This window comes from Solanum tuberosum, unplaced genomic scaffold, assembly GCF_000226075.1.
Source record: "Solanum tuberosum cultivar DM 1-3 516 R44 unplaced genomic scaffold, SolTub_3.0 scf00488, whole genome shotgun sequence".
NCBI lineage: Eukaryota > Viridiplantae > Streptophyta > Magnoliopsida > Solanales > Solanaceae > Solanum > Solanum tuberosum.
Genome location: NW_006239411.1, coordinates 303,983 through 319,758, shown reverse-complemented (window position 1 = coordinate 319,758; position 15,776 = coordinate 303,983). Strand labels below are relative to the sequence as shown.

General features: G+C 34.1%; 3 protein-coding genes across 4 annotated transcripts; all 3 read right to left on the bottom strand.

The window, feature by feature from the left end:
* Nucleotides 1-111: 111 nt before the first annotated feature.
* LOC102598358 (probable galacturonosyltransferase 3) lies at nt 112-5,831 on the bottom strand. Of its 2 annotated transcripts, none has more exons than XM_006364294.2 (9): nt 5,489-5,831; nt 5,243-5,283; nt 5,097-5,157; nt 4,377-4,415; nt 4,114-4,251; nt 3,830-3,967; nt 3,413-3,747; nt 2,394-3,339; nt 112-695 (listed from the first exon to the last, which is right to left on the bottom strand). In XM_006364294.2, exons 1-9 carry the CDS (start codon nt 5,555-5,557, stop codon nt 420-422), a joined length of 2,043 nt encoding a protein of 680 aa, XP_006364356.1. In that variant the 5' UTR covers nt 5,558-5,831; the 3' UTR covers nt 112-419. The 2 variants fall into 2 exon arrangements, with proteins under 2 accessions (XP_006364356.1, XP_015159389.1); XM_015303903.1 differs by having other exon boundaries at nt 5,243-5,286; nt 5,495-5,831.
* Nucleotides 5,832-7,090: 1,259 nt separating this feature from the next.
* On the bottom strand, nt 7,091-9,801 carry LOC102598033 (probable serine/threonine-protein kinase Cx32, chloroplastic). Its single transcript, XM_006364293.2, has 6 exons — nt 9,477-9,801; nt 9,052-9,395; nt 8,531-8,666; nt 8,282-8,424; nt 7,894-8,017; nt 7,091-7,753 (listed from the first exon to the last, which is right to left on the bottom strand). Exons 1-6 carry the CDS (start codon nt 9,535-9,537, stop codon nt 7,305-7,307), a joined length of 1,257 nt encoding a protein of 418 aa, XP_006364355.1. The 5' UTR covers nt 9,538-9,801; the 3' UTR covers nt 7,091-7,304.
* A 5,187-nt stretch (nt 9,802-14,988) lies between these two features.
* LOC102597714 (metallothionein-like protein 4B) lies at nt 14,989-15,445 on the bottom strand. The gene is made up of 2 exons (XM_015303896.1): nt 15,340-15,445; nt 14,989-15,265 (listed from the first exon to the last, which is right to left on the bottom strand). The coding sequence occupies exons 1-2, from the start codon at nt 15,420-15,422 to the stop codon at nt 15,109-15,111; spliced, it is 240 nt and encodes a 79-aa protein (XP_015159382.1). The 5' UTR covers nt 15,423-15,445; the 3' UTR covers nt 14,989-15,108.
* Between the last annotated feature and the right edge of the window lie 331 nt (nt 15,446-15,776).

The following is a 15,776-nucleotide window of genomic DNA, read 5'->3' as shown; positions in this document are numbered from 1 at the left end:
ATTGTTTAATAGGCATGGGATAAACAAGTTTGGCAATGGTTCAATCATAATTTTAATCCAAACTTTGAGGTCTGTTTAGCTTTACACACAGGAATGTCTGTCAAGTGAAGGTAAGCACAAAGGATCTACAAGTTATTTCTGATGGTCAATATGAAACAGCCAAAACAGTCTAAAATGGACAAACAACCATATGCATCATCCTTCTCAAGTTATAGCCACTAATTTGTTAGCTGTCGAAAAACAAGTACACCCATACAACATCATTAGGTACTCTGTTGCTTGCCCATGCTCTCCCAAAATTTCTTGATACCAGAAACTTCAAGATTGACTATAGTAAGATTTTTTCCCCCTTTTCCGATAGCGCAAGGGGTAAGAGAAACTGATTATAAGCAAAACTAACTTGCAAAAACATGAATTTACTATTCCCTGATGTTACAAAGTTGAAGGTATGAATTATTGAACATTACATATCTAGACCAATAAGCTTTGTACTTGGCAATTGCAAGATCCAACCATGGTTTGTAATTTCCATTGTAGTGAACAACTGCCCCATTTTGTATTTCTGTTTTGTTCAAGGCGGGATCATAGCCAAGACCCAAGACATGCCAGCTCCGATCCAAAGGATGAGTCAAGTTATAGAAAGTTATTAACCCTGGAGGTAAGGTGCCAAGTTTCCAAAGTGTTCTATCCTCATTCTGCAACGGAAAACATAGTCAGCTGAAAGACCACACAAGGATGAAGATTTTCTTAAAATAGCAAATGACTTTTCTCCTCTAACAGAAGTACTCCTGGACATCAAATGCATTACTACTCTTTGCAAGAGCGAAGCTTGCTATGGAAGACTGACTTTTTAAGGCTAGCCCTTTCCAGGTTCAGGAGCAATTTTTGGAAGAAAATCAACTGAATTTCCTCACTTCTCAAATCAAGAGGTCAAGGGAGTAGATAGATGCATTCTAGACATGGTAGATCATAGAAAGAGTTGCAAAAAGCCTGTTAAGTAGGCAATCATTCATTTTTCTAGAAGATTGAAATAAAGCTCAACGGAAAATGAGCAATCATGCATAGGGTATGCAACTTTTCCTTTTATGGGGTGAGGAGGCACTAAGAATAACAAGAGCTGCAACCTTGCAACCTAATACAACTATACAATACGATGTTTCTCCAAAACTAGAAATAGGGGTCACAATTGATATAGCTCTTATCATCAATGTACCATTTCATCACCTCTACTCAAAACCTAAACAAGTCATTGTAATGTCCAGGAGACATCATTGATGTCATACAGCCTTCTTGTCTTCCATTTTATATTATTATCCACCTTCTAATTTCCCATTATTCTATTATCTGGGATCCACCATCATTTTGAAGACTAAACAATGCCCAAATTTGAAAAAAGTCAAATTCTATCTCCACTTATGAACCCATTTACTCAAATGTAAACTTCAACTAGTACCTTAAAAATCATGCCTGAGACACCAATACCAGGAGGTAGGAAGTACATTTCCTGGCAAATTTTGGCACTTCAGTTTGATTCCATAACATCTATCTACACTCAAGCAAACGATGGTACTTACAGCAATAACTCAAGGTTTCATTCCCATCAGTCTTCTAAAAATACTTCCATTTAATTCTTTGTTTTTCATGATCATGGATCGTTTGGTACGCGGGAAGGGATAATCAAGGATATCCCACCTTCTATATGGGATATTAATCACACCATTTTAGTACAAATAATGGGATTAAATTATCCCGGGTTTAGCTAATACTTCAAACCAAACATGGAATAAAGTTAATCCCAAATTTTATCCTGGGTTTATTATCATTAACCCACATACCAAACGACCCCTAAGCACATTTATTTTCAATAGTAGTTCCATAGTTCAGATTTTTTATCTGCAGCCTTTTCACCTTATTTGACCATCCAAAGCAGCAGCATCTTTATTTATATAAAATCTAGTTTAGTGCACTAATGTCTTAATTTTCAGTAAAATCATATAAACTTGATTAATTAAAACTAAAATGGACATCAAGGCAATGCCTTTCTAGCCTTATAGCCACCCCCGTAGCAGGTCCTCTTAAACTCGTGAAAACCTATATGAAATTGGGGGAGATGTGTTTGATGGCCCATCGCAAATGTTCTTTTTTATAGCTATATGGCCCTTTTATAACATAAGACATCGGTAAATAAAATGCATAATATCTTTGTAGGGTCATTTTCTTCTATACAAACTGTAATTGGCCATAGGAGATCATTTCCTCGTAAAATTGTGCTGAGTTCATGTCATGGAAAACAAATGAAGAAGAAATTGTGAAAGATTCATGATGATAATATAAAAGAATTCAGATAATTGTGATTAGAAGCACCAACTTAAGAATATGTAATATTAACTTACCCTTTCTTGCCAATAATGATATATTCCTGTAATGTTGCGCCTCCTCCACTCCTTCAAATCAAAGACATTCATGCCAAAAGCCCATCCACAGGCATTTGGATCAAAGTTTTCAGATATCTTCGGGTTAGAAAAGTTAAGATATTTATCAAATCTATGGAAGCTTTCTTTGCATGTCTCCACGGCACCATTGACCATCCCTTGTAGGTTGACAGACCAAAGAGGTGTCAGATCCTTCTGAACTACAATATCATCATCCAGAAATAAGATTTTCTCCAGCTTTGGATATACTTCAGGAAGGTAAAACCTAAGATGATTCAGCATTGACAAATACTTTGGGTTCCTATATTTAAGATTGTCGGTGCCAGATGTAAGGGAGTTCGACTGATGTGCCTTGAAATAATACTCTATCATTCTAGCAGATTCAAGCTGACGTAGTACAGGGCAGTAAGTAGAATTTAGCCATGTAAAGTCATCGACATTCTCAACGTGAATTGTTGCAGCAGCAGGAGGATTGACAAGGAACCACATTTTCATAGCTGGGAAGTTCAATTTATCTGTCACTATATGGAAAACGTGCTTTTCAGGCTCCTTCGCATGCAGTATAGTAGAGTTTACAACAACAGATGTGGCAAGTACATTATCAGAAAATATTGCATAATGGAACAGAGAAGGATCTTCAAGCTTTTCCTTGTTCGGAAATTCTCTCTCTTCATATCGACGTATAAAGAAGTCTGTCGTGAGAAGCAAAGGAAGACAATGCAAAGGCCTGGGAACAGTTTTAGCAGCCAGCTGTATCAAGAATGCACTCCTTTTCTTCAGCATATTTAGACCAGTTTCGGCCGACTGAAGCATGACTCTTAGTTTCCTTGCTAGTGTCATGCAATCGTATAGTTGATCCTTTGCAGCAGCTAAAACATGGCCCATATCCTTTGCTCGGTCAAGTGCACTGTAGATAAACCCAATATTAGAGACAAAACCTAACATCTAAACTTCAATAACAAAAACTGGAAAGCACCAACCTTGGTTGAAGTTCAGAATCAGAAGTGGCTTCTCCAATTGCAAGCTGGCTTTCTCTAGAATGATTTATCAAAGAATCATACAGAGAATCTTCATTCTTAGCTTTTGCAATGGTAGCATACGCTCTTGCCATGATGATTTGGTCACGCATAAGTTTAAGGGTAGAGTCAGCATTAGGGTTTTCATATTCTTTCCTCCATATATTGTATTTACCCTTGCTAGTTGTGTCAAGCTCTTTAGCTCGCTCAACAGCAGCGTCTTGAATTTGGTTTTCAATTTCCTTATCTTGTTCGATCAGCTCTGCAGTCCGCCATTCCCTTCTTTCGTTTCTTAGCCTCTGAAGAACCAGGAAGTATCTATGAATTCAAATGACTGAAAAGGCACATACATGACAAATGTGGAGATATAAGATTAGCCACCTGGCGCTTGAGTTTGATTGGATGCAGCTCAGATGCTGATTTATGCTCCACAACAACTCCATACTGATTTTTGTTTCCATTAGAGTGATCAATAGTGCCCTCAAGTTTATCCGGTTTCTGAGACTTCCCTTCCACTTCCTGTGAACAAGCAGTAAACAGAAGTTGCAGTCTACATCAACAAATTCAAAACTACTATATCCTCATCATTTCAAAGTGTTTTGTCCATTTAATATCACCAAGTAGAGGAATTGTGGAAGTTTGAGAACTGGTCGGTAAACACAGACCTTGGAACTCTTCTTGTGATCACCATCCTCATCACTAGGATACCTCCATACCCATGAAGTTGACAAGTCCTTGGAGTTTATGCTCCTAGTTCTAACAGCACCATTAGCATCAGTATATGTTACAAGGATGTCAATATTCTGCATTAAGAGCAGAAGATCATCATAATATGGTATATATAGATTAAAAGTAAATAAATCTAAAGCAGAAAAGAATTTTCTAGTCATTATATACTGTTTCTATGAAATCAAAACCAGTTGATTACTTTCTCATCAGGACGAGCAGCACTAATTCGACCATGTTCCTGCAAAGAAATTTCAGAGTTAATGTCATATAAGGCAAATGGGATGCAAAAATCTTATGAGATATAGATAATGGCTTTCAAATCAACTAAATAAACTCTCATTATTCAACATTCAAGTAATCATATTGAGAGCCAAGTGCACAATTTTCTGGTCCCTTTTCCTAGCATTATATCAACATTTCTACAAATGCAATGTTAGGAAATTTAAGCTGTGTCAAAAGAGAAAGAAAAAGACAACTCCAATTAAAAGCTAGGTCAACAAAAAAACACTTTCCTAATTTACATTTAAGAAATAAAAGATCATCCAAGTATATCATCAGATAGTGATGTTTGAATTCTTTCTCTGAGAAAGGGATAATTACTGCACAGCTAATAAAGTACTGGTTGTAACACAACCAGATTTTCAATATAACAAAAACAAGATAGGTGATGCAGATCTCCAGGATCAGCATAGCTTGAACTGGCACCAAAAAAGTTGCCTAAACAATTACCAGATTTCAGAGGATGAACTCAATATAGGAACTCTAGTTTTGTGCTATAAGAGCAGATGGTGTAACAATATTCTGCAGTTTTATTGGGACATTTTCATGGATTTGAGGCGGATAAAGATGTTCAATATATAGGAATTTCACATGGTAGAAGCATGACTGACACATAGAAACAAAGAGAAGTATTATTAACCTTTCTATTAATGCATTGCGGACAATCATATGAGGGGAAAAGACCTTTCAGCTCTCCCCGACTGAAAATAGGAGGAAGAGAAGTCAGGTAACATTGATTAGTTGCAGCAGCAAAATTTACAAAGTATAGAGAAGGAGTGATCTTACAGTGATGATACATTTGACAATTCTACTGGGGAAGGTGCAACCTGAATAAAAATGAGAACAAAGAGCTAAAGTGAAGCTCCAATAATATAATTTTGAATAAAAAACAAGGACAACAACAATATCGGTAAACCTCTTTCAAAATTACGAGATCCAGGGCGACACTAACACGATTAGTGAATAGAGACTCAGGAAGAAAGAGAAGACCAATTAGATGCGCAACGATATTATTCAGAGAGAAAGATTTACCTGGAAGAAGAAGAAGAAGAAGATTAGCAAGGTAGGGGAGATGAACGATCCTTTAAAACGAGCCTCCATGGCCAACCAAAATTAGAAAGAAGAGACCTCTGACAGTGGGATCAATTATATTAGTATTGCGCCATTTTTGTGCATTCAACCTCAACTCAGCTTGGGCCTTGGCAGATGAACAACTTTCTCTTCTTTTTTTTGTCAATTTTTTAAGAGGGGGACAAATTTCTGCATTTTAGCCTAAGAGGGAACCAATTTTTACATTTTGCCATAATATTCCACTTTCGGCAACAATATTCCATTCTCGTCCTTCACGTAATTCAACTCTCCTATTGCTCAGTAAGAGTACTAATACAAATTAGTTCAAAATTAGTTAGTTTGAAGCAGAAGGCAGCTCAAACATGGTCAAAATCGAATGGCTACCCTAATTTTTTTTTTTTAAAAAATAATAGTATTTTTTAAAAATTTGTTGAGATGCAAAATTGCATATAATTTTTTTATAATTGATTTCTTTATTCATTAGATTTGACAAGCTTTTTTTAATATTTTTTTTCTTTTATGCGAAAAGTTTACTTTTTCTAACAAGAGTATTCAATATATTTATTTTTTTGAAAAAATCATAATCTATCATTTCTAAATAATAATAATAATAATAAAAAATAATAATAAAGCCCCTCAAATTTAAGTGTGCAAGAGCCTTGCAGTTTTTTCTAACCTTGTAGTTGTAGAGAGCCGGCATTGAATACACTATTCACGTTATTGCTAAAATATTGCTACTTAAAAAAATCTTTTTGTATCCTTTAGTAGGTTAAGGTTAATTTATTTGTAGTGCTTTTCATGTTATTGCTAAAATAGTGCTACTTATTAATTCTCTCTTATATCCTTTAGTAGGTTAAGGTCGACTTATCAGTTATTTGTAGCATTTTTCATGTTATTACTATTTGCTATTTTCGAATTATAATAAATTATTTGTAGGTTAACATCTTTATTGTAATGACCGAAGAATATAAAATCTAGATTTGTTTTGGTATACATAAATAATTTGAATTTAGTCAAACATCAAACATGAGTAATTTGAATTTAGTCAAACATCAAACATGAGTAATGTATTGAAGTGCTGATATTGTACATATGAATTAAACATTTAGAAAGTTCTTTGACAAATAATAATATGAACTGTCCATCTAAGTTATCTCAAATGCATACAATCGGATAATTTTGTATAGCATAACGCCACAAAAAGAATATGCAAGTCCTGATTACTTCACTACAACACCCCCTTTAGGATTCTGTTGGATGCCTAAATTCTTTCACAATATTTTATCTAAAAGTTAATTGTATGTTAAAATAAATAAATTACTTTTTGCGAAAGAGGTAACTTGGAATGCCACCTAAATTGAGAAAAATAAAAAAAGAACATATCAAAGAGAAACCAGAGATGGATCCATGAAGCAGAGATTAGAATAGAGATGGTGATTCTAGGAATACATATATCTCAAAATTAGAGATGCATCAACTCTGTGTGCAGTGCAGGTGTTGATTATCTGCTTCCAGTTTCTAACTTCTCATCACCAGGCACACTATCATGCATACTCAACCATATCCATAACACAGGGGACTGGAAGTCTTGAATCTCCTTCAATGTACAAAATAATGAACTCTTTACATATATCACTGAAACAAGCACAACCCAATGCCATACAGAGCCTTGACACTTCATCTCACAAGCTCAGACGTCAGGCAACCAAAAAAAAACAAACAGACAACATTTGTATTTGGACAACTAAGTTAACATAGCTATATAGTATTATCATATTCATGATGCTCTTCTTGGGAGTGGATAGGCTCGATTTACATCGTTCCTTGGATGAAGTGGAGAACGATGGTGCAAAGGTGGCTGACCGTATCTATAAGCAGTCTGATGTCTGGATGTTATTCTAGGCTCCTTGGGTCTTTCGTTGGCTGCCTCAATCTGTTCTAGTTTCTCCACTACTTCTTTCATTCCTGGTCTGGTTTTAGGTTCAGGTCCAAGACATGACAGTGCCAGTTGTGCTATTTGAACTGCAGCTCTGGATGGATATCTTCCTTCCAGCCGCGAATCCATCTTGTCCTTCAACTTCCTTCTATCAGATAAATGTGGCTTAATCCATTCAACCAGATTATGCTGATTGCTTGGGCGGTTTGTGTCTAGTGCCCGTAGAGCTGTTAGCATTTCCACTAACACAACACCAAAACCATACACATCGCTTTTCACGTACAAGTGTCCTGTCAAAAAATGACGATACAAGTATGAACATACATTTACTCGGATTTGACTGTATATATGTTTGAGCATGTAAGCACAAGATGTGATTCCAGAGAAGTATAACTACCAAGTATAGAAGCCTAATGGACACTAAGTTTACCTGTTTGAACATACTCAGGAGCAGCATAACCATACGTTCCCATCACCCGTGTTGTCACATGTGATTGACTAGCCGAAGGACCGAGTTTGGCCAAGCCAAAATCTGATATCTTTGCATTGTAAGACTGAAATCAAAAGGAATTAAAGAATGTCATGTAATCAGTAACAACCTTTTCCCTAATGTTCTCATTGTTATAGGTCAGCTAGTAAGGTTTTGTCACTCTGAGATCAAGATCTCAAAACTTAAGGCAAAACATTAAGTCAACCACAAAGGTGCTCAGGGTTTGTGGTGAATGAAATAATCAACTGGGATCAATTTGTGATCTCTCTATTACTTGTGATAAGAACCTACACGACAATGTTCCAGGGGAAAAGAAAAAGAAACATACGCCATCAAGTAATATATTTGAGGCCTTGAAGTCTCTGTAAATGACTTGCTTCTCTGATGCATGTAGGAATGCCAAGCCTCGGGCTGCACCGATCACTATTTGAAGCCTTATATTCCATGGAAGTGGCTGAACAGCAGAGCCCCCTGAGCAAACCGAAGAGAACAAATATGTTTAGGTGGAGGAACATTCCTAACTGATTTATTCTAGAAAATCCTATATATCATTGAGAGTATATAGCTCATCTCTTACTTCCAAAAAGATGGTTCTCCAAGCTGCCCTTTTGCATAAACTCATAGACAAGCAATAGTTCTTTATCTTCCCAGCAGTATCCCAAGAGTTTGACCAGGTTAGGATGTGAAAGTGTTCCAAGAAAATTAACCTCACACTGCATAAACAAATGAAATGAAATACACAAAGAGCCTTGGGAAAAAAGAAGAAGAGCATCTATACGAGCAATAAAACTAATTTTAACTTGTAATAGTTCCTAGTCTAGTCAATGACGAACAAAAACTGAGTGAAATTTAGTAGAAAGCAATAGCTTGTGCTCGAAAGTTGTTGATAGTAATCAATCAACTAAAGTTAGCAGAAGACCCACGTTCCAATATATATGGATAAAAAAGCTGTCTGGGCAAATGAGAAAGTAGAAAGGTGTTTTAGAAACACATCCTCTGCATAACAAAAGCAAGACTCTGAACAAAGATGGTAGACAATCCATCCAAACTCAAACTTAATCTATTTGTGGAGAAGGAGAATATATAATTGAAATTTACCTGCCACTCTTCAAGTCCTTGTAAACTTTCAGAATTCAATTTCTTAACAGCAATGACAGTGCCAGTGCCACTAGCAGTCCTGGATGAAGCCCTGTCATCAAGCCAACCCTTGTAAACTTTGCCAAAACCGCCTTCTCCCAGGACGGTATCACTTCTAAAATTTCTTGTAGCGGTCTTGAGTTCGGTAAAAGAAAATGTCCTTAAATTAGGATGCGGTAATATCTGTCCCCCATTTGGATACACCTCATCAACTCCTCCGCCGCTGGCTGCTGAGAATTGGCTATTCCCGGAGACGTTGCTTACAGTTGAGGAGGATGTCGTGTTGCTCGTCGTCTGTGATATGCCTACAAGATATAATAATTTCGATGCAGAAGCACAAGTTAAGAAAGTTATTCGGAATCCGAATAAATAAATCAAGTTGGTACCTGAGCTGAAATGGGCAGTGGTAGATGGGCTTTGATTATTAGAACTGAAACAAACTCCCATATCTCTGATCTCGCATACGTTTTTCTCCAGTAGAAAGAAAGAAAGAAAGATGGGATGGGATGAGATTGAGATCTCTTCTATTCTATTCTATTCTATTTGCAGCTTCTGCCTCCTCATCAATCGATTGTTTGACTTGACTCAAATTTCATTTTTAATTTTCTATTCAATCAACACTCCTAGTCGTAGTTGGTTGTTGTAAACTTTCAACTATGACTTAGTCTTTTCCGCCTCATTCATATCTTACCATTCCATCCCTACTACTTTCAATCATTTCCCTTTTATTTATAACAAACAACACAAACATATTCTACTTACTAATTGGTTTCATTCTCATCTTGTAATTCATTCCCATAATTCTCATATACTATTAAATTTAAAAATTCTCTTTTACCTTGGGCGTTAAAATTCTATTACATTATTTTAATATGACAAAAATAGCATAGTAATTTTACAGTTAAAGTTGGTAATATGATAAAGATAGTTGTGTAACCTCGTAGATTTAACATTTTGGGAAAGGGTATAGTCCGTCACACAAAGCAAAATCTGTGAGATTGGAGTCCAATTATTCTCTACATAATTTTAGCCTACCCTGAAATTGTTTCTTTATTAATCATCTTTCACAAAAGAAAAAAAAATAGGAATAATGTTTTATGTTTATGTTGTCTGAAAGGAGAACATTATGCCATATTTAATTGCATAAGTTCAATGTGACCAATTTTCCTACACCTTCAACCCTGACGCGGTTTTGGCCTCTTATTTCATTTTGATGCCAAGTCAAACATATACATTATTTAAATTTGGACAAAAGGAATTCTTTAAAGTTAATTTCCACTATGTATATTCTGAGAAAATTTTATCAATGTCATTTTTTATTCCCTTCCAACTATAATTTTTATGTCTTACAAAATAATATTCATAACAAAAACCTTTTTCTCTAAGTAGATTTTTTAGTTGACAACTTGATATTATTTTAAATTTTTATTTTTAATGTTATGTAAGATAAAACCTAGGCTAATTTTAGATACACAAAAAAAATAAAATTTAGTCACTTAGTTTTAAGTATATCAACCAAAGATGCTATCTCGTCGTTAATAAGAAATGGATCCAAATTTTAAAGTACTGCAAAGAGGTAATTTGTATTTATGTGTGTTATATGAATTAGTTTAAGTGCTCTTGTCAATTAATTATTCCAGAAAAAAAAAACATAATTTCATTTGCAATATTATTTATCCAAGCATCTAATAGTTGAATCATTTGATTAGTAGGAATATAAAAGTCCATCCTCAAAATTAACAAGAATCTATATTTTCTATACTCAAATTAATTAATCATCCTCATTAGATAATAAGACTTCATTAATTCAATATGATTGAAGACTTAGATTAATATAAAACTAAATGGGTAGATTCATTAATATTTTTATGGCCAAAATTAGTCTACATGAGATGAAAAATAAAAAAGTTAGTATGTCATGAGATGCTAATTTAAATTTAAAAGAAAATAAAAGACTCCTTATAGAAAATGTCATAAATGAAAGGAGTATAATTTGGCACCTCATTTGTATTTATATATTAGAAAATATAAGAACTAAATGCGTAATAGAGAAATGGCAAGTCGAGTCAAAGGACGAGGGCGGAGATCGTCAAAAATCAAAATAGAGAAGCTAGCTAACTCCCATCAATAGACAATAAAATACTATTAAATGCAATAGATGTCTCACTTGTTTTCAAGGAAATTTAGTCAAAGTCCACCATGCCCGGTCTCTTCCTTATATACCATTTTAATTATTTAACTTTACGTCTATAATGTTAATTTGACTTGGGCCTCATTTTGTTATGTGCATTTACACTGTTAACAACTTTAGGACCTTCAAATTCCAACCTTTCATAGCGTATAATCAATTTTTTAACTTAAATAATAGCATCACATAAATTGAGACAAAGAATATATATTGAAATGAAATTTTTAAAAAAATATTATTATATTAATTGAAACTTGAAGTTGTGTTTGAACATAAAAATTAGTATTTAAAGTTTTGTAAATGAGAATATTAAAAAGAAAAGAAGTCGTAGTTTTTTCAAAATTTAAAATTACATATATAGTATTCAAGTATGAAATTGAAATAGGAAAGAGGAAAGAAAGGCGTCGTTGAATTTTTATTTCTTACGGGAAAGATGGAAGACGAAACACTTGTTTGGTGTGAAGAGTTTTCTGGTGATACAAAAGAACGTCAGGTAAACTCAATCTTTTTTTTCTTCTATGTGTGTGAAATAATAATAATTAAATAAAAAAAGGTAGATGTGTATTTTGAGCATGTTAATTTGCCCAATGTGAATTAATATACTTTTCCACGAATTTGGGCCCTATCAGATATTTTGCTCATGGGTAAGCTTAGACTTGTATATCATCATCATCATGCATACGCTTTCTAGCAAATTCAACAATCAAAACTATCTACTTTTCCTTTACTAAACATCTCTATTTCTCTAAAATAGTTTTTGCAATATATAATATATGATCAAATTAATTATTTTTATTCCATTCATTTCTCCAAAATTCAAATTCATTTTTGATTTTTCATTTCGGAAATTTATTTGTTCTACATATACATCAGATTAAAAGACTCATTTTTTGAGGGGGAAAAACAAAACAAAGAGAGAGATTGATAATCTAAAAAGTAAAATAGAGATACACATAAAAATTAATTAAAATAGGAAGTAGAAAATCATGTCTATTAATTAATAAAAAAAAATTAAGTAATTGGTTTTTTTGGTCGAACAAGGATACATGTATTAAGTAATTGTTTTATATATACTAGTACTAGTCTACAAGGGTGGTTCAATGCCTTTAAAGATGAGGCTAGAGCCGTCAAAAAGGGCTTAGCTAATGGGGTCGACCCGACCCAACTCGTTATTGGGGTAGGGTTGGATAGTATTTTATAAGCCTGTTTAAAACTGGGGCTTATAAGCCCAACCCTTTTAGGCCCTTAGCTCTTGAGGTTTGATTGGGGCCGGGCTGGGGTCGGCCCATGGGCTAAATTATTTAATTTTAATTAAAATAAATATTAAAAAAATAAGAATAAAAAACTAGAAAACCTAAATAAGTGTTTGTGAAGTTTTTCTAAGGAGCTTACATGAATTTCTTTATTATTTAGTTTTGAATATAAGACTTGGATAGTAGACACTATTTAATATTATATGTGATAGAATATTTTATGGCTTGAACAATTAATTAGTTTCTTGATTTCATTTAACAAAATACTTTAAGTAATTATGTATTGCTAACTAAAGTTTTAGTCAGAAGTGTTCTTTAGTTTACTAGTTTGTTTTTCAGATATTATTTACTTAAGAGATTATTATTTTTTTCTTTAAATATTTATTGCTAAGATTTTATTTAGAATTATTGAAACAATGTTACTGTTTGTGACATTGATTTGACATATAAAAAAAAGGACCGGCCCGCCTCAGCCCTTGACCCTTCTGGGGTTGGGCCAGGTTGACCATTTTACAGCCCTTTGAAATGAAGGCCCGGCACGCCCCCGCCCATCAAATTCTTTGGCCCGTGAGGCTTGGGCAGGGTAGGGTTGGGCTGGCCCGTTTTGACAGCTCTAGATGAGGCATATGCCTTAGGCCCCCAAAATCGAAGGGCCTAATTTTTTAGTAATAATAAAATTATTTTAAACTTTTTTTAACCAAAAAAAATAAGAATGTTTTAATTTGTTTTGAAACATTAAAGAATGTTTCTTTTTTATGGATCAATTTTTAAATTTAACTTCCACATGATATGTTTAAGATCACAAGATTAAAAAATATTTTGGTATATATATATCTTTAGTTTAAGATCATAAAAAATAAGACTTCTTTTATTAAAAAGAAAGAAATAACTTGAATCTCAGATATAAAAAAATAATTAAAATTTAGGCCTCCAACTTATTTTTGGCTTTAGGCCACTAATTAACTTGAGCCGCCACTGCTAGTCTAGTATAAATGATTTTCACAAAATTTCAGTGTTATACAACAATGATCCATCTGTCCTACTCCAACGTGAAACAACATAACTCGACAGACGGACACTTCACACAAATATATTAACTCCTAACTATGCTTGGTCGGTTTTATTTGAGCATGAGCCCAGTTTTTGTGCATTCTGATGTTAATAAAATAATAGTAGTATTAGACTGGTAAATATATTATCAATTGTACAATCACAAATATTACTTCCTTGCTAGAGGGATGTAATTGATGTGTGCTAGGGATAAATCGTTTCTTTGTTTCTTTCACTCTTGAAAGCAACAAAGGAACAACAAGAAAGAAACAATATTATGTTAGATAAAGCATAGTAAACATTCCTCAACTAATAAATACAATAGTTTGATTGGGAATCAATACTATGATCATAGCTTGTTTTCTTGGGCAAATGTAAGCACACAATTCCATTGTGGGACTGCTGGCAATGCAAGAATCAAAATGTACTAGTGTGTTGCCATCTATGATTAAGAACACTATTATTTTCTAAAATCTTGACCAAATCTTAATATATTAAAAATTAAATCTTGTTTAAATTTATACTATTTTTGTTATTGTACGATACTCACACATGTCACTCGTTTCTAACCATTTTTTTTAACTACTCTGCACAAAGGCAATCTGGAAGGACTCCTTCCTTCCTTGGATTTTTAATGGAAATGAGTGAATCTATAGGCTAGAGGAAGACTTATGATGAAAGGTAGTTGTATATATGAATGACATTTTCACAAGTAAATTCATTTGAAATCTCATCCCGAACAAATTTGCATTTGAAATCTCATCCCGAACAAATTTGCAGTAACCGAGATCATTAATAATGACAAATAACATTTTCACAAGTGAGTTCATTTAAAATGTTTGAGATCTCATCCCGAACGAATTTTGTGATGTCAAAACACTCTATAAATTAATAAATAATTTATCAATTAAATAATACATCTACAAAATAATAATATTTTATATTCCCATCAGTATGAATTTAGTGAGTGAGGTTTTAATGTGTATATATTATGAGTTTGATGACCCACCTTATTAGATGGTTAATGATAAATGAACTAATTTGGAAATACATACATAATAATTTCTTAACTCTGTAGCATCTCATAATTATTACTCAATAATTTGGAGAAAAGAGAGTTTTGAGCTCAATTTGCTGTCCCAGCGAGTGTAGGGTTGACCGGACAATTTTCCATCAAGTTATGTTGCATGGTTTTGTCTACGACTCTACGTGCAAATATAATCTAATACTATATATATAGAGAGAGAGTGTCTTGTTGCATCTCCAAAGTCTAATTATATGTACCAACAACTTCAATTTTGCCATGAATGGCTTATTACTTATTGCATATTCATTCATAATAAATTGCCAATCGATGGAACTTCATATCTACATACATGAACATGACAAAAAAACGATACTGATTTATTTAAAATGGATGAGAGAGAGGATATAGTCCTAATAATTAATTTAGGAAAGGTAAGCATATATATGACGTATATGATGCATGCAGGTACGTAATAGCTAGGGAGTAATTAGTAATTAAGTTTAAGCGGCACAGGTGGGACAGGCGCAGCCAGGACCGCACTTGCAGTTGGCCTTTCCAGTAGCGGCTTCACTCTTTGGACATGTGCAAGGATTGCACCCACAGTGCTCTCCACATGAGCATCTCTTGTGCTCCATGCTTGCATCCGACGATGCGCACCTGCATAAATCCTTACTAATTAATTAATTATATTGATGATGGCACTCTCAAATTTTAGCATCAACAATATGTACCTGCAAGAGATTCCGCCGGGGCATGGAGAAGGACAACCACACCTTTCATTGCATGTACCACAACTTCCTCTTACATCAGCCATACCTGCAATGGATCGGATCCATTGTCAAAATTAATTAAACGGAAACAATAAAACTGCAACAAATTAAGGGCAACATCCCACCTACACAATATTAGTTAGTTGATGAGATAAAGAGAGCATGGCGTCTTTCTCTTATATATTGAGTGAAGCAGCTCCACCTGCACGACACCTGCCTATTACGTGTCAACCTGCCCGCCCACTTCTCTTTCTCTTTTGCCACCTTCAACTAATACCTACTTACTATAAAAATATAATACTTTGAGTACCTAGCTTCTTATAACCCATCATCAAAATAAACTAGTGCTCCCTCTTTCCTAACCTACTTAATTTGATGAACTTTTTATTATTAAAATA